Below are 23,537 nucleotides of genomic sequence, written 5' to 3'. Positions count from 1 at the left end.
TCCTTTAAATCAAGACTAAAAACACATTTGTTTAGGATTGCCTTCCACTGTTCTAGTTAAACAGTTCAACTGGAACATATTTTCTTTAGTCCAACTGTTTTTAATATTCTTTTTTGTTTCTGCATTTTTTTATTTTTTCATTTTTTCCTACTTGCTTTGATTCTGTTTTATCTTCCTGTATTTTAATCTTGTAAAGCACTTTGCATTGTCTTTGTACTGAATTGTGCTATACAAATAAATTTTCCTTGCCTTACTCTGAAAAAAAGGCTGCCATTGTGTTGCGCCCAGCGAGCGCTGTGGGGTTAAGGGTTTTGCTCAGGAACCCAGAATGGAGGCTGTGGGGATCAAAACTTGTGCTGGCATCCTTCTCAGAGCACAAGTGCACTGCTTTAACCACTAGGACAACAATCCCCTAGTTGTCATGAAATGTTAGGAGCTAAATTTCAATTTCTGTCTGCATTGCTCTCCTTGGTAGATGAGTTTATCAGAGCACAGCTGGCCACGCAGGTCATACAACACAAACTGTCAGCTGCAGCAGCCAAAGTACGTCTCTGCTACTATGAGTCATTGTAAACTATGAAAAACACACCCTAAGATCTGTTGATAACGTAATACAATTTTGCATATAGTTACGGGTAAAAATCATATTTTTAATTCTATAAGTGGTGCGTAAAGTGCACCCTGCTTGTTGAGTCTCTGGCTGCCATAGAAACACACAGAAGTACACAAGCATGGATCACACTGCAAAAAAACCATCTAGAATTTAGTTTAAAAAAATTCTTAAATTGAGTGTACTTGCCCTTAATTTGAGTAGATAAATAAGATGATTTGCCAATGGAATTAGTATTTTTACTCCTAGAACAAGAGAATTATATAATATACACTTGAAATAAGACAAAGCAATTTTTTTTTCTTATTTTAAATGTAAATTGTCTTGTTCCATTGGCAAAGTATCTCAATTACCTCCTCAATTGAAGAAAAAATGCACTTAATTTAAGCAAAAATTACTCATTTAGATTTCCATTTTTTGCAGTGCAGGAGTTAAGCTGAAATTTGACTGGAACCCTATTATGGTACTTCCTTCTATTAAAATGTGTCCAGGAATCTTATTTCACTTGTTTATTATCAAAGGGTTAAACTAAGCTCTTGTCTTATTCACAGCTGCTCAAGATCATTCTAGTGATTTTAATCAGAAGTTGACATTTCTGAGCTCACTGTCAACAGCTACTTCCTGCAACTAAAACTAAGAAAAATAGCTTAGTTTATAAAATAGTATTGACAGTTATTAAATATGCTAGAAGGAGCAAACAAGAGGGAAGTTATTTTATACCACAATGGATATAAATAGCAGGTGCATTGGAAGAACGTGATGTTTAAAGAGCAGCAGTCTGCGGCGGGGGAATTAGCTTCTGTCGTGACACCGTGCAAAACCCGGTTTTCTATAAAAACAGTCAGGCACTCAGGATTATTGAAGGGGAGCTTTGCTTTTTCTGCAGATGAACAATTTATTTTATGAGGAGCTTTTGGTTTAGTTGAGCCACATGCTTAGTTAGCCTTAATTAATAGAAAGCACCAAGAAGAGAAATGAACCATGCTGAAAAGTCCTAAAATCCTTCATTTTGTAGATATATGGAGGATAATCCCAATCTTCAGAAATATTAATTTTTACATATACTTTTTTCTTATGCTTACTCTAAGGTAGGGAACACTTAGCTGCACACTGCAAAAACAATCTAGAAATAAGTGAAAATGTCTTAAATTAAGTGTATTTACCCTTAATTTGAGTAGGTAAATTAGATTTTTCCTCTTAAAATAAGATAATTAGATAATATGCACTTGAAATAAGACAATGTAATTGTGTTTTCTTATTTTAAGTGTAAATTGTCTTGTTCCATTGGCAAAATGTCTCTTTTATCTCCTCAATCCAAGAACAAATGCACTTATTTTAAGAAAAAATTACTTATCTAGATTTTATTTTTTTCCAAAGCAGGTGCATACTGCCATCTTCTGGCTGATTAAGAACAATGCCTGGGTCGTCAGACCAAACATTGAGCTTTGGTGTAGAAAACTGTTTAAATAAAACTTTTGCACAAAGTATCATGATTAAAAAAAGAGACAGATTCATAATCAATAATAGTTTAGGTTTATTCATCATAACAAAAGACATGTACACTTTCTAACAGCTTTCAAATCCACATCTTTTACCTCTGCTAAACAAAATTCATACACGAAATATCATATAAAAAAAGCCTTCATTTTCCATAACTTTAAATTAATCTGGAACTTTTTTGGGGGAAAAAAAAAGGAATGCAGACTCTAAGTGGTGAAAAACACAAGAGCAGACATTAAAATCCATCTAATAAAATTAGGAGTAAATCTTGATTTAAAAGCGGAAACCCTTTTTCATAATGTAACAGGATGTATATAAATAAAGGATATAAATGACTGAAGTAATTCAATAAAAAAAATGAGCTGCAGAATATGACATAAGATACATATTTATATCAGAGGTGTCCGTTCTGGTCTATATGACGACAACATTATCAAGAAACCTGCAGATTTTACAGCATCATAAGGTCACTGCTAAAGAAGCTGTCTGCTTACAAAAGAGTGCATCTAATAGAAAAAATTATTATGGAAAGATAAGTGGAAGGAAAAACTTGATGCAAAACATCCCAAAAGCGACAGCTCTAAATTCCTACTTTCAGTTTAAAGGTTGTTTTTTTTTTCCATTTAGATATTACAGTTCCAAATTTAGTAGGGAGAGAGATAATCCAAGCTGTTTGAGGTCCATTGTGCATGCAAATGTGCATTTCCAGAATCAGTGATGATTTGGCAAGCATTTTATCAAGTCTAAACTCAGAGCTATAGCTGTCTACCAGCTGCTGAAGATGTTAAAGATACAAATTTTATTTTATTTTCCAGCAAGATTTGGCACCAATCTACAAAACAGCTGATGGCTGCTTTAATGACCAATAACCAGGAAAGCTGGAGGCTGCTATAAAAATAACGCAGTTTCCTTATACCTCTGCAAATGCTGACACTTGAAATGTCAGACTGTATTCATGCAACTATGCCTTCAAAATCAGCTTTGATAAAGAACAGGAAGCATGTAGTGAATGCTACATGGACACGGCTTAAAAAAAGTTTAATGAACAGCAATCCATAACCAAATACCAGATATAAATGTTTGCTATATATCACTGAATAATACGAACGTGTTTTACTTTGTAAGCTGACGACGTCTAAAGCAATGTATGCAGATGCTCAGATAGACTTTCAGTTCCCTAAAGCGTTCCATGTTAAGGAAATAATATGGCTTCATAAGTGATGACAGATTCGCCTAATTAATTCCAATTTCACACATCAGAACAAACACTGCAAAAAATGCAGTAATTTTTGCTTAAATTAAGTGAATTTTTTCTTGAATTGAGGAGGTAATTGAGATACTTTGCCAATGGAACAAGACAATTTACGTTTAAAATAAGAAAAAAAAATTGCTTTGTCTTATTTCAAGTGCATATTATATAGTTTTCTCGTTTTAGGAGTAAAAATACTAATTCCATTGGAAAATCATCTTATTTATCTACTCAAATTAAGGGCAAGTACACTCAATTTAAGATTTTTTTTTACTTAATTCTAGATGTTTTTTGCAGTGAAATAGTGCTGACAAGCTGCATTAGGAGCCTCCGTCTGCACATCATTAAACAACAGAGGAAACAATGAACAGTAGAGCTCTAAAAACAAGAGCATGTGGCTGGAAACTTTCCCGTATGAAATGCTGATGGAGCACCAAAGTGCCTTAGTGAAAAAAAGCACGGTCAAAAATAACAGACGACATAAAAAAAATATATAACAGCGAACAAACGGATATAAAACATGAACTTTAAAACGTCACGCGTACACTTTCTGTAGGACTGTTTGCTTTGCAGCCAAACAGGAAGACAGAGATTGTACGGAGCCCCTCGGATGACATGGTCAAAAAAAATTTTTAATTGTTGCCACGAAGCAGTATTTCGTGGCCACGCAATAAGTATAATGTGCGCACGAAATACTACTTCGTGGCCACGCAATAAGTTTAACGAAAATACTTATTAATAATATTAATATCATTCCTGGACAACTGGGTAAGCAAATCGAGCGCGCCTTCTCTAAGGTCTAAGGCGCGCTCGATTTGCTAATAAGTATTTCGTGCGCACGTTAAACTTATTGCGTGGCCACGAAGTAGTATTTCGTGCGCACGTTATACTTATTGCGTGGCCGCGAAATACTACTTCGTGCACACGAAATACTACTTTGTGGCCACAATTAAACATTTTTTTTGACCATGTCATCAGAGGGGCTCCGTAAGATTGAGAGGATGATGGATAACAATATCGAGGAGGAGGAGGGGTCAGTGGAGGCTAATGTCAGGGTTATTGGAGGCAGAGAGCTGATTCCGTACGGAGCCAAAGACCTCCATCGCTGCGGCCCTAAACAGAACCCTTACTCAGCATTAAAATACCAGGTGCATGATCACAGGGAGGCAGTAATCCTTCATAGGGCCTACAAACACACTCTCTGGTTCCCTGCCATCTGCCTGCCTAAAAAACAGCTCAACAAATGTCACTAAAATGCTTCGCCAAGGTCGGCCGAGGCGGCAGCAAAACCACTAAAACCTACAAGGACGTTTGCATGGTATTTAATCAGGAAATTCTTAAAAACCTTTTAAGAAAATACAAAATGTGAAACCAATCAAATTGTAGAATATTAAATATTCAACGTGTTGAGTGAGAGCTGTGTCTGACAGAGGGACACGCTGGCTGAGGGAGTGAGGTTTTTTTGCACAGCTGTCAAAGACATGAGAACCTCAATTGGTGAAGACGGCCGTCTTAATATGCGTGTGAGCTTTGGTGCGTGGAGGAGAGAGAGTGAAAGAGCGTCCGTCTGTGTGTAACGTGCGACTGGCTCTGTGCTCGGCTCAGTACTTCGGTACTTTGCTGTAATCCTCCCGGACGACGCTCTTGCACAGACACATGGAGAGGATCATTCCCAGAAGCTGCAGCAAATGAAGTTAGCAGATTTATCTTCAGATAAATGATCAAAACATCAGTCAAGAAACAGTAAAATTCTGGTAATACTTCTTCAGACACAAATAGAATAGCTACGCTTTTCTTTTTTTTTTTCTATAAATTTGACTATAGGCTATTTTTTCCTGATTTACTAAAATATGTCTATTGTTTAAGTAGTAGATATGGCAGTAAAGTGTAAATGTGCTTTTTCCTGATATTAAAACTATTAAAACTTATACTAAAGCCCCTGTCGCATCTTGACGATTCAGAACGGGGTTTGCCTGAAGTACCGTAATTTTCGGACTATAAGCCGCACCTGAATATACAGGTGCTGGTCATAAAATTAGAATATCATGAAAAAGTAGATTGATTTCAGTAATTCCATTTAAAAAGTGAAACTTGTATATTATATTCATACATTACATACAAACTCATATATTTCAGATGTTTATTTTGTTTAATTTTGATGATTACAAATGACAACAAATGAAAATCTCAAATTCATCATATCAGAAAATTAGAATATTACTGAAGACCAATAAAAACAAAGGATTTATAGAAATGTTGGCCAACTGAAAAGTATGAACATGAAAAGTATGAGCATGTACAGCACTCAGTATTTAGTTGGGCCTCCTTTGGCCTGTATTACTGCAGCAATGCGGCGTGGCATGGAGTCGATCAGTCTGTGGCACTGCTCAGGTGTTATGATAGCCCAGGTTGCTCTAATAGTGGCTTTTAGCTCTTCTGAATTGTTGGGTCTGGTGTATTGCATCTTCTTCTTCACAATACCCCATAGATTTTCTATGGGGTTAAGGTCAGGAGAGTTTGCTGGCCAATTAAGAACAGGGATACCATGGTCCTTCAACCAGGTACTGGTAGCTTTGGCACTGTGTGCAGGTGCCAAGTCCTGTTGGAAAATGAAATCTGCATCTCCAAAACGTTGGTCAGCTGCAGGAAGCATGAAGTGCTCTAAAACTTCCTGGTATGTGGCTGCGTTGACCCTGGACCTCAGAAAACACAATGGACCAACACCAGCAGATGACATGGCACCCCAAACCATCACTGACTGTGGAAACTTTACACTGGACTTCAAGCAACGTGGATGAAGTGCCTCTCTTCTTTTCCTCCAGACTCTGGGACCTTGATTTCCAAAGGAAATGCAAAATTTACTTTCATCAGAGAACATGACTTTGGACCACTCACCAGCAGTCCAGTCCTGTTTCTCTTTAGACGCTTCTGACGCTGTCTGTGGTTCAAGAGTGGCTTGACACAAGGAATGCGACAGCAGAAACCCATGTCTTTCATACGTCTGTGTGTGGTGGTTCTTGAAGCACTCAATCCAGCTGCAGTCCACTCTTTGTGAATCTCCCCCACATTTTTGAATGGGGTTTGTTTCACAATCCTCTCCAGGGTGCGGTTATCTCTCTTGCTTGTACACTTTTTTCGACCACATCTTTTCCTTCCCTTCGCCTCTCTATTAATGTGCTTGGACACTGAGCTCTGTGAACAGCCAGCCTCTTTAGCGATGACCTTTTGTGTCTTGCCCTCCTTGTGCAAGGTGTCGATGGTCGTCTTTTGGACAACTGTCAAGTCAGCAGTCTTCCCCATGATTGTGTAGCCTATAGAACTAGACTGAAAGACCATTTAAAGGCTTTTGCAGGTGGTTTGAGTTAATTAGCTGATTAGAGTGTGGCACCAGGGGCCATCAATTTTGAACCTTTTCACAATATTCTAATTTTCTGATATGATGAATTTGAGATTTTCATTTGTTGTCATTTGTAATCATCAAAATTAAACAAAATAAACATCTGAAATATATGAGTTTGTATGTAATGTATGAATATAATATACAAGTTTCACTTTTTAAATGGAATTACTGAAATCAATCTACTTTTTCATGATATTCTAATTTTATGACCAGCACCTGTAAGCCGCAGAAGCTAAATTGCAGGATTTGTACATATACAAGCCACTACGGAAGAGGATTAGGGCCACTGAAAAAAAAAAAAAAAAGTTTGCTGATTTTTACATTTTATTTTAGTTTAACGTGGAAAAAAAAAATCTGATTTTTTTCTCAGAATTCTGACTTTAATCTCAGAATTCTGACTTTAATCTCAGAATTCTGACTTTTTTCTCAGAATTCTGACTTTAATCTCAGAATTCAGACTTTTTTCTCAGAATTCTGACTTTTTTCTCAGAATTCTGACTTTAATCTCAGAATTCTGACTTTTTTCTCAGAATTCTGACTTTTTTCTCAGAATTCTGACTTTAATCTCAGAATTCTAACTTTTTTCTCAGAATTCTGACTTTAATCTCAGAATTCTGACTTTAATCTCAGAATTCTGACTTTAATCTCAGAATTCTGACTTTTTTTCTCAGAATTCTGACTTTAATCTCAGAATTCTGACTTTTTTTTTCAGAATTCTGACTTTAATCTCAGAATTCTGACTTTAATCTCAGAATTCTGACTTTTTTCTCAGAATTCTGACTTTTTTCTCAGAATTCTGACTTTAATCTCAGAATTCTGACTTTTTTCTCAGAATTCTGACTTTTTTCTCAGAATTCTGACTTTAATCTCAGAATTCTGACTTTAATCTCAGAATTGTGGCTTTAATCTCAGAATTCTGACTTTTTTCTCAGAATTCTGACTTTAATCTCAGAATTCTGACTTTAATCTCAGAATTCTGACTTTTTTCTCTAAATTCTGACTGAATTCTGACAATAAAAAGAAGTCAGAATTCTGAGAAAAAAGTCAGAATTCTGAGATTAAAGTCAGAATTCTGAGATTAAATATCCCCACAGCATAATGCTGCTGCTACCACCCGTCTTAATAAGGATACAGATAATGGACCTTCTTAATGTCTGCTATGTCCTAAACATGTATAGGAAAGCACACACTAAAGTATTTTTTCCTATTTTACCCCCTTAAATATGGCTTTTTTTTGCCACACTTGAATAATTTTCAGATTCTCTCTTCTAGGCTCTGGGCTGTCCGCAACTCTTCTTGCCTAGCTGCCACTTTTGGGCAAAGGAACACCCATGTTCTTCCCATTTCAAGGACACTGGATCAAAGACGGTCTGCATGTGGTCCAGCTTCTAGCAGTGCCGTTTTGCAACACGAAGACCACGAGTTTGAACCCAGGGCTGGGTCTTTCTGCACGGAGTTGCATTTTGACTTTGTAAATATGACTGCTAGGTTAGCCGGAGTCTCTAAATGTCTTGGCGATGTGTTGGAGAGAACTATATGGTCAAAGCTTTAGATATTTTCTTAACTTCCCATCTTTCTTTCTGTCCCTTGATCTTAATGTTTTTGTTTTTTTCACTAATGTCCTCTAAATAAGCCTGCACTGAAGAATATCATTTGTACAGAAGATAAATTTTACCCTGCGTTTGATTTAGGTGGATAAAAACAAAGTGGAAAAAATAAAACCGAATACTCCCAATTTATTATATTTTTTGTAAACCAAAAATGAAATAACTTTTTTTAACTTCTATTCTTTAATCTAAATTAAATGCATGGATATTTCTTTCTGTTGATTTTATTTTTTTTAAGAGGAAAAGTTCAAGAAAAAAAATACATTTTTTTAAAGTAATGCACATTATATTAAAAGTCTGAACTAGGAAGAAATGAATCTCCTACCTCGACCACGGCCACACCGACACAGATCCCCAGAATTATTCCACAATTATCCATCAGCCATTTATCCACGCTGGTCATGCAACCCTACGAGAGACAACCGAAAGCGTTAGGAAGTTCATGAGGAGGGGGGTGACATGCAGGGAAAGGAATGGCAGTGCGATCACAGCCGGACATGCACAGAGGCTTTTAAAAAAGCAGAATAGTTGGCTTTGGATCAAGTCTGTGGGGGGAAAAGAAAAACAGGGGGCTAAGCTGAGCTCTGGCAGAAACTGTAACCTTTCTGAAACATGCAGACCAAACAACAGAACTGTAGAGGATTCCTGGTGTTTAACAGATTGCACAGTATAAACAGCTTGTCGCACTGGTCAGAGTTTCCTGAGCTGATTTCGTTCTACTGAAATGCTGCAGTGAGCAGGCAGCTGGAAATACACAGCAAGCCAAGACGTGATGATTTAAGGCGTGAGGTTTGCTGAAACCTCCCAGGAAAGATTTAAAAAAAGAAGAAGAAACAGAAAAAACTGAATGGAAAGTACGTTTATTCAGAGTTTAAAACCAGCAAGTCTAAAGTCGGTCCTCAGGGGCCGCTGTCCGACAGGTTTTCAATGTTTATCGGCTTCAGCTCAGCTGATTCTGATGACTGCTGTTCAGCAAAAGCCTCTCAATCAGCTCTCAGTGGAAATCAGCTGTGCTGAAGCAGGAAAAGCTCTAAAACTAGAGGGCCAACTTTGGACAAGCCAGGCATAGACCAGTACACTTATTATCTTATTTTTTAAATTCAATATTTGAAATCATTGTATGGTACAAAAAAAAAAGAAAGATATGAAGAACTCTCTCATTTACCATTTGGCTCTTAATAAGAAGAGTGACAGTGTCTCCAGAACCAGTCAGATGTTTACATATAATCAACATAAGTCCAGAAAAAGAAAACTTTCTTATGTCTTTGTGTATTAAATTTTTTCTATATTGAAATGTGGTTATTTTCATCATTTACTTTTTTTGCTTTTGTTTGTATTGATTGAATTTGTACAGAGGACAAATTTTACCATGCGTTTGATTTAGAAATGGATAAAATAAAACCTAATACTCCAAATTAATTACATTTTTTGTAAACCAAAAATAAAATCACTTTTTTCAACTTCTTTGTGTTGGTTGCAATAAAAATCTAAATTAAATCCATGGATTTTTTTTTTTTAAGAGGGAAAGCTTTTTGCACTTTTTTTGCTTTTGTTTGTAGCACTTAAAGTTAAGCAACTAATGTAAAGTGCTCTAAAAATATTATTCAATGCTACAGTAGCAGCCATTCAAAATGCCCCTTCCTAGTCAAACGGCAGCCGAATGGCAGCCCGATTCCCTCCAACTCTCAGCTAAACCCCCTCCAACTTCCAGCTACTGAAGTGACCCCCTATTGCATGTTTTTTACTCTGACTCCACCCTTTCACTGAATTACAGGATCTGACCAGTAGAAGACGCTTCTCTTTAGATCTTAATGTCCACAAATCATGACAGAAAGAATATTTGGGTACAAATACAGATGTTTAAAAAGGACTTGTAGGGGAGCAGCCAAGGACCCATCAGGGAAAATGGGGAAGTTTTGAATGGCTCCTAATGTATAATCATTTGTTAAATCATTTTTATCATTATTATTACCAACTAGATGGCTTGGAACCTCGTCATTCTTTTACCGCCATTCTCAGCTGAACATAGAACAAGCAGAGAAACCAAACTGGTCTGAAGGTCTTAACTTTTACACTGCCATCTTTGTAGATCCCTCCCAACATGCCCACTAATTGCACATAATACAAATACATTGCATGTAAAATTTATCATATAACTAATACTTTCATAACCTGACTCCGCCAGATGGATTTGCTGGATTTGCTCCGCATATCCATCTGGAAACCTTCGGTTGAAGTAATTTTGGGAAGGGGCGAAAATACTGGTTAGCTGATTGGCCTATGTTGGTGATAGACGAGCCAAATAAACCAATCAGATCAATGAAGCATATGACGTACTAACAGAGCGATGACGAAGAGGAGCCAATTGATAGATCAAACTCTTGCCGAAACCAGTCGGGAGAAGAGCAAAAACATCTTTTCCTCTGAGAAAAGCCTCCAGAGCAGTGTTTTGCTCTTCTTTCAGTGAAGAAATACTCTGTAATTCTGATAAAACTTGCTCGATAGCCACGCTAACGCTAGTTTCATCGGCTGAAGCCGCCATGTTCTTTAGACTGAACTGTCGCGTTACTCGTTGCGTCACACCTCAACCCGCCTCAAAGCCAACGCTGATTGGACGTTCGTTTGGTGAACGGCTCCAAATTTTCTTCAACGGAGAGTCTCCAGACTGATCTGCGAGTGAAACCTTGAAAGCTCGCGAGATCCGGATGGTCTCATGAGGCTAATACTTTCAAGCTTGATGAAAATTGATGAACATGAAGCTATCTGTTCTTGATGAACAAAGGAATACACAGAGGAGTAAAAGCGGAGGCATTTAAACAGTATTAACTGTTAAGAATGGCGGTGGTATCACCATGCTAAGTTCAGTTTCCCAGGAAAATGTGCCTTTCAAAACAAAGCTTAAAACAAAACAGTTTAGAATTGATATTTTGCTCATATCAAGCTTCTAGAATGGCGATGAACTCCACTTTCAGAGCTTCATGGCAAATGAACCAGTATATTAATCTATACAGGGTCCTAGCTGATGGTTGATTGGTCTAAGGTATGAAACAGCCATTATACATTGCGTTTCTGATCAGTGGGGATTATCAGTAGTAGATTAGAAGCAGCCGGGTTGATTTTCCATAGAGTTACGTACCGTTTCAAAGACGGGCAGCTGTGCAGACAGGCTGGTACACAGGCCAACATTTTTTGGTTCAGTGCCTGGAAGGGACTCATTTCGACAGGAGCATGGATACAGATAGTCAGTGCTGTTCTTGATCAGAAGGTTTTCAGACCAGTTTCCTGGACCGGTCCACCCACAGCAATTCATCTGGTGACATGGAAGACAAGAAAGTTTTAAGGAAGGAGGAGATGGAGCAAAAAAAAAAAAAAAAAACACTTTAAGAGAAAAGAACAAAACAATAAACAAGAAGATCAGTCCAAATCTCCTCTGGTAAATTTTCTTGGTAAATTATTTCCATAAAAATCACAGATACACATAGCAGGAATCAGAAAGGTGGAATAACTTTTTTTTCCCACTTTCACCCGATGTATTCCAGCATCCAGCTGCCATGCACGTGGGCATTGTCAGTTTCACTATAGCTCTGGTGAATTTCAATGGTGAAGTCCTCTGGAAATCTTCAATAATTGTTGTTGATTGCAGATGTGTCTAGTAGTTCCCATTGATTTAGCTTGTAAAGCGGGAAGAATGGCGCTAGGCTTACCGCACCGTGACGTCACTGCTGGAAGATGGCAGGAGGGAGGTGATCGCGATGAAAATTGTTTTTATTTTTTTACTGACTTATGCTAAATTCCGCATTTCTCCTTTAAACAAGACCAAGATTGTGTTTTACAGACAGCAATCCCTTCAGATGGGTTTTTGGGGTGAAATAAAAGATAGATCTCTGGAAAGGCACATCATAAGCACCCTGAAGTACAGTAGAGGATGGGTGATACTGTGGGATTGTATCTTCTCCATAGGTTCTGGGGTTCCTGTGGTGTACAGGCTCTTTTAAGTGATCAGAGATTTCAATAAAAACTTGACATCTATCAGAAAAGAAATAAAAAAGGTCTTTTAAGTCTAGTCTTTCATAAAGATGCTGAAAGGAGAATAGTTACCCAGACATCAGATAACCTTTGCTCCACCTTTGTCCCTAAATCTACACTCTGAACAACATATGGGAAGACCTGAACAGAGGAGGGAATAAAAAGAACAGAGCTTTTTGGCTCTGTTCTTTTTATATATTTGGGCAAAAATGGCCGCTCCCAGACTCTCGATCTCAACAAAAATAATTTCATTTTTTTTTTTTTTTTTACTGATTAACGCTAAATTCATTAAATCATTGTGAACTTATTACTTTTAGGTATAGATAATGAGCCACTGATCGTTCTGTGCTGACCGGACTTTTCCTTTAAAACTTTAAAACTCTTAAAACTGTAGTTTTCTTAAGTCCCAAAGTCTTAGAATAAAAGGGTTGATATTAGGGATGCACGATATTGGGATTTTGGCCGATATCCGATATGCCGATATTTTAAAACTCATGTAGCCGATAAACGATATCGATACTGATGTTAAAGCTGGACAAAAATAAGTAGTCATTGAAAATAGCAGTTTTGTTATCCATTTCTGACACTTTGAAAAATAATATACTCAAATATATTTTCATACGCTGATATCAAATAGATTTTTAAAAACACGTTATCGATCTATTTTAATTTTTAAAATCTCGTGAAATTTCATCGTTCTGTTACAAACTCTCATGATATTTTGCAAATTCTTGTGAGATTTTGTTAGTAAAATAGATCGATACCGCGTCAATATATCAACATATAAAAATATGGCAAAATTTCGTGAATTTTCGGGGGATTTCGTAGCATAACGATGACATATAGCAATATTTCATTAGTAAAGAGATTGATATGGTGTTTTTAAATGGCAATATATCAGCATATGAAGATATTGGGATATTTTAATGTATCAATATTTTTTCCCTCGTCTTTAGAAGTTTTTAAGTCTGTAAAAAAGAAGTTTTTGAGGAAGAAGAAGTAGTATTTTTTTAGACTTTAGAAACTCAGAAGCTGATCAAATATCGGGTTAAATATCGGTGGGGTGGCCGATGTCCAATATTCAGTTTTAAGGCCGATACCGATAGGGGGCCGATTATATCGTGCATCCCTAGTTGATAATCTTGATTTTTTTATTAATCTGTTTCTTTTTGTGATTGTTTAGCCTTATTATGTTGTCAGATGTGATTGATTTGAATGATTTCTTGATTCGAATGGATAAATGACAAAACCAGCTTAGGTCAGGCTAACAAAGAAATGTGGTTAATTTAGATAAAATCCGGCATTAACAATGTGGATGGGTAATATAATTTTTATTGGCTTCTTGTCCTTTAAAATGACAAAAAAAAATAACTGGCATATGAAAAACTTTTGAAAAGCAGTTTGTAACAACTCAGGTTTTCTTTATCTAAACTTAAAATCTGATCTGAAATATTTGATGCGACAAGAAAAGGAAAAACAGGGTGTCTTTGAGAGATCCAATACTTTCTCAAATTACTGATTGTGTTTACTTAGACAGGATGAATGACAGGTCTGGTTTTTCCTCCAAAGGGAGGAAATGCCAGAAGGATTCTTTTATTCAGTGAGCAGATAAAACATGTCATCATTAATGTTCATCCACCTGGATTCATCTACTCACTTTCTTCTGAATGAGGTCCCAGGCGTGCTCCGTGGTCCTGTTCTGACCAGTGTAGTTGACTATCATCCTCCCAATGATTTCAGACATCTCATGTTTCAGCTGGAGGACACAGAAAATGAAGGAGAGTTAAATAAATATAGCTGCATGTGATCATGAGATCTGTGATTATTATTACTAACAGTAAATTAATCAACAAGGATAATTATTTTTAAGGCTCTATCTAAATAAAAACGCATAAACAAATGGTCTTTCTGTATGGAAGTAAATCTGTGTCGCTGGGATTTGAATTAAAAATGCCACTGAAATTTAACTGTTGTATGTTTGTACTTACTGTTTCAGTGTTTAAATATATTCAGAACACATTTTTGACCTAAAAAAATTCATTGTCATTATTTCTACACAGTTTAAATTTAATTTGTTATTTTCTCTTCAAGCTAAAAATTCACATTACTATTTCAAAGTGATTACATTTTCAATATTTATTTTTGAGTGTTAAAAAAAATCAGCATATAAAAAAATTCAAACTCAATATTTTCAGCCTCCTGAGATTCAACTGGCTCTATTTCACCGTCTTAAATTCTGCGTCTAAATTCAGTGTAAAAAGGGAAGGGGTTACTTCAGGTCACAGACATTAGCAATGGATTGTGGCGTCCAACACCCAGCCAATCCCGTTACGTTTTCTTAGTCACGTGACCTGACGCCTGTGGCGCTCATACGGAAGGAAAACCAGCATGACGGAGCCGGCCATGCAAGCTAACGCTTTTTACACTGAATTTAGACGCCGAATTTAAGACAGTGAAATAGAGCCAGTTGAATCTTAGGAGTATAAAATATTGACTTTGAATTTTGAAAGGTTGAATTTTTTTATATGCAGATTTTTTTTTATCAAAAATTAAACTGAAAAATAAGTATTGAAAATGTAATCACTTTGAAATATTAATGTGAATTTTTAGCTTGAAGAGAAAATAAATGAAATTTCAACTGTGTAGAAATAATGGCAATGAATTTTTTTTTTGGGATCAAAAATGTGTTCTGAATATATTTTAACACTGAAACAGTAAGTATAAAAAAACAACATTAAAATTTCAATGGCATTTTTAATTCAAATCCCAGCGACAAAGATTTACTTCCATATTTCTGAGGCGTAGATATTTTGCCAACTTTAGGTGAAAATTTGTGAATTCAATTACCTTTCAATTAAGAAACATTTTGTTATTTAAGTTATGTTCTTGTGGCTTTTAACTGATCATTAGTGGCAGTTTAAAAAAGCTTTAAAGAGTAAGATTTAAACTTTTTTTTTCAATTTCTAATTATTTAAACACTTGACTTAAGTGGAAATCAAAATTTTACTGATTGGAATAACAAAAAACAAAAAAAAAACTGCAATCTCTTCCCATAGTTAATCATCAACGTCACGTTTCTCAGTGAAATAGCAGAGTTCACACATGCAAAGCCCCATGTTAGGGCGAAGCTTTGTCCAAACCCAGCTAAAATAAGGAAACGCTCTGTATTTATGTGTGTAAGACCATAGATCGGTAGCTGTAATGCAGCTGAGATCTACGCGCGACGCGTGAGAGCCTCACCCTATTCTGGGAAAGCGCAACACCCTGCTCTGTGGTGAGCCTTAAACACAGAGAGTATGAAAGGCTGCAGGTTCACATGGTCCAGATAAACACACAGACTGAAGGGCTCACAGTTAAAACTGTCCCCACCTTCCCACACAGAGATGAGGGTTATTAAGGGAGGAAGGTGCTATTTTAGAGAGTGGCCTTAACACAGAGCATAAAACATGTCAGAGAGAGTGAGGTGTTCAAACAAAACACTCCCCCAGGAGCAAACACTGAACCTGGTTCACTAAATGATTGTCTTTATAATCAGAGGCCCAATTCAACAAACTCCCTCCGTTCTAAAGGCACCTGCAGTCAGAGAGTAACTGGATCCTCAAGTGATTCTGATTAACAATAGTTTGGAAAAGATTTTGCTCTGGTTCACTAAATGTTCCCAGATACATTATTAAAATTATTAACCATTTAAAGCCCGATCCAAGAATAAAACAAAACAGAAAATGACTTTTTTTTGGTTTGAAGTCCTTATTTGGCCTTTAAACAAAATATGTAAAAAGAAAAAACAGAAATACATTTTTGATATTAATAATTTATTACTATGCGATAAGTCAAGATTATTTTTTGTGTAGTCTTCTACTGGCTGTTATCAGGTATATCTGATTGTGTAATAGGATTTTGAGCAAAGTTTTTACCATTAAATTATGCAAAAGGTGTCAGATGCAAAACATTACAGGGTTAAAAACATTGTTTTTTTTTTTGTTTTAGTAAGAAACATGTAACCTGAAAAATCCACTTTTGTTTGAATATTCTTATTTGTTGTTTGCAAATATTTTTCTTTTAATTTTTTTTTAGTAGATCAACTGTTTGAGAAAAACATGGCTGATTATGGACAATCTTCTAAACTTTTTTTTATTTATTTTAGCAGCATTTCATGTTAACTGTTCATCCTAAGGGCATTTTTACAAGAGAAATATGTTTCCATTTAAAATCCCAAAACAGAATCTAATTAAGTTCAAAATACTTCAAACATTTATCATAGATAAAATGTTATACATAATCCAAGTTAAGCTATTTGTTATGTTGTGTATTTTAATAATGTTTTGCTTTATTTGAAGGTGTCTTAAGTTATAGTTTGTGATATCTTACATCAATTAATGAAAATAAGCAAAAAAAAGGGAATCTGATCATTCTGAATACTGTTACTTTAACCTGTTTATTGAGCTTCTAAGATGCTCTAAACCAGGGGTCACCAACATGGTGGCCGTGGGCACCAAGGGGCCCTCAAGGACAACATGGGGTGCCCTCAGCATCTTTTGAAAACAGAACAATTCATCAGTGGACTAAATCTGAAATGTTATTTTTTTACTGAAGCTCTTATTTTGAAGCATTTATTAAGCATTTTATTATATCAATAAATTAGAACATTTGAGGATTTATATGGATTTCATAATGAGAATATCTAAAAACAAATTAAAAATGAAAAGAAACAATAGAAATATGTTTATTATCTATGAAGTTCAGGTGAACGCCGACTCCTCTAGTTCTTAGGTCAGTATTGGTATCCCGTCCTATGACTCTGTACCCATAAAGTAGCTCTCAGCCTTAAAAAAGTTAGTGACCCCTGCTCTAAACTTTATTTCTATTCATAATTTACCCACCTATAGGGGGCGGTGTATTTTCAGAGACATGCTTACATCTCTAAAATGATAACGTTTGTCATTTCAGTGTTTTACTTCTCTCAGTTTCACATATGAAAGCTAAAAACATCCTGCAGGGGGAACTGACATAGTTCAACACAAACAGTCCATTCACTGCTTCCCTTTATCTCCTTTTTCTATCCCGACCCGCGGGTCATCTCAGTTACAAACTGACATCCTGTAAGTTTCCACTAGATCGTTGTTTCATCACAGGATGCAGGTTTTAACCAAACACCTACATTTAGATGGTTACAGCTGTGGGGGGAAACATATAAACACCTCAGCAGGCAAAAAGCGGTGCCCACAGAGGAAAACATGGTGGGATGAAGTATATGACAAACAGGGGTTTTTGGGGGGGGGGGGGGTTACGTTTACAGACCACAGAAAAAATCCACTGAAATAGAACAATAGCAATGAATAAAAAATAAGGAAAAAGAAAGAATTAAAAACTGATTAAAGGAAGCAGAGTTTGTGTTTTACCAGATCTCTCTGGAAGTAAACGAGAACTCCAGCAGTGACCTGAGCAACGAGGATGAGCAGAAGGCAGGTGAAGTACTGTAGGAAAGAAAAAAAAAAACACTGTTATCATTTCACGTAAAAAAGAAGACATTTCAACATTAACCAAGACAAGTTGATACTTTTTACAACCTAATTATTCCACTCTCTACAGCTAGTAACTAAACTTTTTGTTTTAATAATAAGTTCCTGAGATTTTAGCCTGTGCATCAGGTTTATCATCAATTTAATAAAAAAAAAAAACACATGAAAAAAAGACAACAATAGGAAGAGGAACTCCGGATTTATAACTTTTCTTTCTGTTAAAACGTTCCTTTAGAGCAAATAACTTCTGTATAGGGCTGTCAAACGATTACATTTTTTAAATCTAATTAATCACAAGGTTTCTTGAATTAATTTTGATTAATTACTAGCCTAAATGTTATTGAAAAATACACATTTTCTGTGTACTGTTTTCAAAACAGAAAGATAAGCAAGATGGGTATTACATTTAGTTTTTTCACTGAAAAAAAAAAAAAGTTATCTGATTTTTAAATTTTATTTCAGTTTAACATGGGAAAAAAGTCAGAATTCTGACTTTAATCTCAGAATTCTGACTGAATTCTGACAATAAAAAAGTCAGAATTCTGAGATTAAAGTCAGAATTAATTAATTTTTATAATTTTTATTAATTTTTTTATTTTTCGGTGTAACAATAAACATATACCGAACCGAACCAAAAACCGTGACCACGAAACCGTGAACCGAACCGTGGATTTTGTGAACCGTTCCACCCCTAATTCCAACCCATGACTTTAAGCTACTGCTGTTAAACCAGGAATTTTAAGATTATTTTCATATATGCATCAAGTCATGTGTTTTTAGAATAACGATGGGATGCATTTCATTAACATCAATAATATTAAGCTCTGATAAGATTCAGTCAAGGGGAAAATCATCCCATTTCACACTCTAGTGAATCTCTACTGACATAAAAAAATCAGAAAAACGTGTGAGAAAATTATTTTTAGAAATGCAAAAGCTTTCCCATTTAGACCAAGGCTATATCATACGAACCTCTAGCTGGGGGCATGATATCCAGACATATAAAGTTAACTAAATATAATGTTAAGCTTTAACACAAGAATCTGTGTTTCTGATTATTAGACAATCTATTTTTATTCTTTGGCTTTTAACACTACATGAGAGTCTCTGTTTTTGTGGTTTGCTTCATTTTTTTTTTATTTGGTTTTATTTGTTTTAATTAATTCATTTCATTATATTTGTTTTATTTTTTTAAACTTCTATGTTGTTTCTATACAATTTTAATTTAACCTAATATGTACAGCACGTCGTGACAGCCGTGGTTGTTTTAAGGGGCTTTATAAATAAAGCTGAGTTGCCATAAAACTGTTATTTCTTTAACAGAAAAGCAATTATTTTTACATTTTAATTAGAACAAATGAATTCCAACAATTGTAATGCGATCTGTACCATTTTTTTAATGTTTTCCCAGACAGTTAGTTGTTGTTATACGTGAGGAAAACGTGTATAGAAGCTTCTAAAGCTTGGTAGAAGTAAGTGGATCATGTTGCAGGAATCTGCTTCCTAGAGAACAATATGAAGACAGGAGGCAGAATATAGATATTATATGAACTGTTATTAGAGATAAACTCACATAAAATCTTAAGATCCATTAAGTCTACATTAAAAAAAGAATTTCAACTATAAAGACTCTTTAAGCCACTGCAATTAAGGATGCTCGTTTGAGAAGGGGGAGGGTTTTTGCACCAGCTGGTCTCTGTCACTCAGAGAAGTAGGTCACGTCAGTTGGTTAGTTAACCCCAGCAGGTTTAACAGTGTTGAGGTCAGGCACCCATCCCCACTCTTGTCGAAGCCCCCCCCCCCACGTACCCCTGGTTTTATCTCTTCACACCTCTCTCCTCTCAGCAGCGCTGACACATTAGCAGGCGTGTTGGAGAGCCTTACTGTCAGCAGGAATCTATCACATGCTATTAGCCGCGCTCCAGTGGCCATGCAGGTGGATTCATCCCAATAAAAAAGCCTTTCCTCTTTGGGGTTCAGTGCTATAACTTAGAAATGAAAACTGACCTACATGCAAAACCATATGAGTGGCAACAAACTATTATCCTAACTATGTCATCACTACAATAAAGCAAGGCGGTGGCACTGTCATGCTGTGGGAATGTTTTTCCTCAGTGAGGACAGAAGGAACGGTCAAAGTTGATATTTGGAAATAGATTAAGGGTAATGCTGGAAGGGAAATACTTGAAACTGGAGCAGCGGTTGGAATTCCAAGAGAACAGCAACCCTACACACTATACAGTTTACAGATTATTTTGTTTTATTGATTTCATAAGAAAAAAAACAATAAAGAAAAGGTTGACTGTTTTAATTCACCATATTTTTGTCTCCTGGCAGTGGCCACTGGCCAATAGAGGGCGCTAGGGTGCAGCCCCGCTCACCCAATGACATTGATTAAGACATAAAAAAATTAAAATAAGAATTAAATGCTGCCTTGCAGCTAGAAGATGCCGGGTTCAATTCCCGGCCAGGATCTTTCTCTATGGAGTTTGCATGTTCTCTCTGTGCATGTGTGGGTTCTCTCCAGGTACTCCAGCTTCCTCCCACAGTCCAAAAACATGACTGTTATGCTACGTTCACACCGGATGCAGCAAGAGCAGCAAAATTGCGTCTGCTGCTTCATTTTTGCTGCTTGTCTGCTCTGGCTGCGCGGTGCAAAAGTGTGTCTGACGCGCGTTGGGCGGAGCTACTCTATCCTTTCTCTGCCTTGCAGCTATATTTGCTGTGATCAGTGGGAATAAAGTAGTTTTAATATGTTTTTATGTGGGAAAGTCCACCTGAAAACTTAATCAGTGCAGTCAGTTCATCCAGATTACCATCCTGCCTTCCAATATTATTTCTGTCGGAGCCGCTCAGACCCCCACATACCAGCGGTGCGCTGACAGTAGGATCCCATTCCACAGCAGCCTCTGGCCCGGTCGCCTCCTCGTAGTGCGGCGGCTGGTAGGTGTTTTTCATCTAAATAATCCGAACTGCAGGCACCAGGATAATAAAAGCGAACATATTCTGCCGGCAGGTTTCTGCATTTTAAGTTAATTTATGCATCAATAAACTGTTTCAGAGGAGTGATCACAGCGCTCTGTATCATCAGCGATGTGTCTGTCTCTCTGCCAGCTCCCAGATCAGCTTCTCTGATTGTTTGACGCGGCGCGTCCAGCAGCAAAAGTTAAATTTTTCCATCTCGAGCAGCAGCGCGCTTGCGGCGCATCAGGAGCGTTTAAGCATCTGACGCTGCTTCAGCTGCTCAAAACGCGCTGCGGGACCTTTTGCTGCACCTTGACGCGTGTCAACCATTGACTTTGCATGTAAACTCGCTGCTTCTGCCGCGCATGCTGCATCCGGTGTGAACGCGGCATTAGGTTAATAGGCTTCTCTAAATTCTCCTTAGGTGTGAATGCGAATGGTTGTTTGTCCTGTTTGTCTCTGTGTTGCCCTGCGATGGACTGGAGACCTGTCCAGGATGGACCCCGCCTCTCGCCTCCAGACAGCTGGAGATAGGAACCAGCTGCCCCCGCGACCCCAGCAGGGATAAGGGTAACGGAAAATGGATGGGTGGATATTTATATATTTTTTAGATGCGCAACATAAATATTTAATCTTTAATGAAGAGTAAAGCTGTTTTGTTCTTCATCAAATTGGTGACATATCTTTGCCCATAGACTCTCATTTAAAGTTGCCCATGCGCAGTAGCTCCTCTTCATCAGTAGCATCCTGGGGAGCAGCTCTCCTGCACCCAGAGCTGAAAGCAACTTTATTTGCTCACCAACTCCTGCCACAGCGCTGTCGTCAACGTCGTCTGTTATAAAGTGCAGCTGATTGCAGGTTTATAGAATTATTTAGCAACAAGGCTTGGCTAACTGCATGCAGCGAGGCTAAATCTTTATTCTGCTTTCCTTGCCTCCTTTTTCAAACATCAGGATCTGACCCAGCATGGATTAGGCCAGATTGGACTGATTTTAAAGCACTTTTTAGAACATTTTATAATGTTATTTTGTTGATGGCATTCATGTAAATATACTGCTGTGAAACCTTAGATTGGTTTTTGGTATACGTCTATTTTGAAGTTATAGCCCCCCTGGAGAAAAGTCCACCAGCCGCCACTCTTTCCTGAATCTCATACCGTATTTATTGGTGATAAAACCAGAATCCGCGCTCTGAAGAGTGAAATTAAACTGTAACATCAGAGCTCCTGTGGACCGTGTGTGCGCTTCTCCTCACCAGTCCCAGCAGACAACGGATTTCATAGATGGCTCCTATGCAGCCGAAGAATCCCATGGCCATTGACAGAGCGCCCACTCCAATGAAGATATACGATGCCGCCCTCACCGTGTCAGAGGATTCTTCTGCAGAAGACAGAAAAAAAAGGCAGGAAGGGATGAAAATACAGAGAAGATTAAATAAAAAGCAAAAGAAACACTGTGTTACAGTAAATGCCAGTTTTCTTAAGTGAGTTAATCCTTAATTTGATCCAAGAGTGTTTTGATCTAGTTACTCTGAGCCTAAAATTCATCACAGACTAAACGCTTTCTGCTCAAATCAGAGTTTCTTTCATGACTGATTATTTTCGAAAGACTTGGCCACCAGGGGGAGATGGACTGGGACAAGTCAGGCCGCCTCTTGATTAATTGATTTCACTCTTTGGTATGTAGAGTGGGTGAGATTGAGGACGAGGAGGAAGAAGGGGAGGAGGGAGCTGAGACTAAAAAAAGAGAGCTGGAGGCCTAGAGAGGAGATGAACGGGGGCCATTATGTGGCTCTGTGCTATCTTTGCTGGAGGAGCCCCAGAGACGGAGAGCTCTGTCTGCAGATGGAGCCAAAATCTGAGCTTTTAGGAAAAGATTCCAAGTTATAAAGACACCAGGCCAAAGCTAATGGGATGGATTCATCTGAGCCATGAGATGAAGAAGAAAACTGTCAGAGATACTCTTCTAACAGTTATACAATTTATAGATGAAGAAATGAAATGGTCGATTTCCAGCTTTATTACGATCTGACCTGCTGATTTACAAACTGAGAGAGACTTGGCTAATTTTTAACACTGGCTGACTGATTGATTGGGGCATTAATAGCTTTAACATATTGGAATATAAAGTAAAAATCAAGATCCTGAAAGATACACATAGAAAGTTCCTGTGCAAATGCAGCTCTGAGAGACTCTACTACTTCTAAATGCACATGAACACTGGAAAAATGATCTAGAAATAAGAACAAATTTCCTAAATTAAGTGTATTTACCCATAATTTGAGTTGGTAAATGAGATAGTTTGCCAACGAACTAAGCATTTTTACTCTTAAAGGAATAGTACACCAAAAACATGATTAGCCTTAATTTTCTACTCACCCCCATGCTGAACAACACTCTGGAGTACTTTTTTGATATCTCAAATGCATCTGGAGATCTGGGAGGCTTCTTGCTGTCTGCTGACATTCAAATAATGGAGGTCTATGGCGCCCGAGGCAGAAAGGTCTATAAAAGTCCACAAAAAACGTGTCAATATTCCTCCATACTGCTCGTCCAATGTATTCCAAGTGTCCTGAGTGGGTAGCGTCCAGAATTTACTCGAAACGAAGTCCTTTAGAATGTTTTTAGAGCCTAAACAGTAGTGTATAGGATTTCCTGAAAGCG

At 37.1% G+C, this 23,537-nt stretch overlaps 1 protein-coding gene across 1 annotated transcript; it reads right to left on the bottom strand.

The window, feature by feature from the left end:
- Positions 1–4,330: 4,330 nt before the first annotated feature.
- Positions 4,331–22,270, bottom strand: LOC119776475 (CD82 antigen-like; the record flags this gene model as incomplete). Its single annotated transcript, XM_038274883.1, has 6 exons — positions 4,331–5,038; positions 8,692–8,775; positions 11,503–11,676; positions 14,050–14,148; positions 17,792–17,866; positions 22,130–22,270. Coding segments are annotated over 6 exons (651 nt in total), but the record flags the coding sequence as incomplete, so codon positions are not given.
- Between the last annotated feature and the right edge of the window lie 1,267 nt (positions 22,271–23,537).

The sequence above is a fragment of the Cyprinodon tularosa genome, unplaced genomic scaffold, assembly GCF_016077235.1.
Source record: "Cyprinodon tularosa strain WSP-4 unplaced genomic scaffold, ASM1607723v1 ctg937, whole genome shotgun sequence".
In the NCBI taxonomy this organism is placed as follows: domain Eukaryota; kingdom Metazoa; phylum Chordata; class Actinopteri; order Cyprinodontiformes; family Cyprinodontidae; genus Cyprinodon; species Cyprinodon tularosa.
This window is presented reverse-complemented; position numbering and strand designations above follow the sequence as displayed.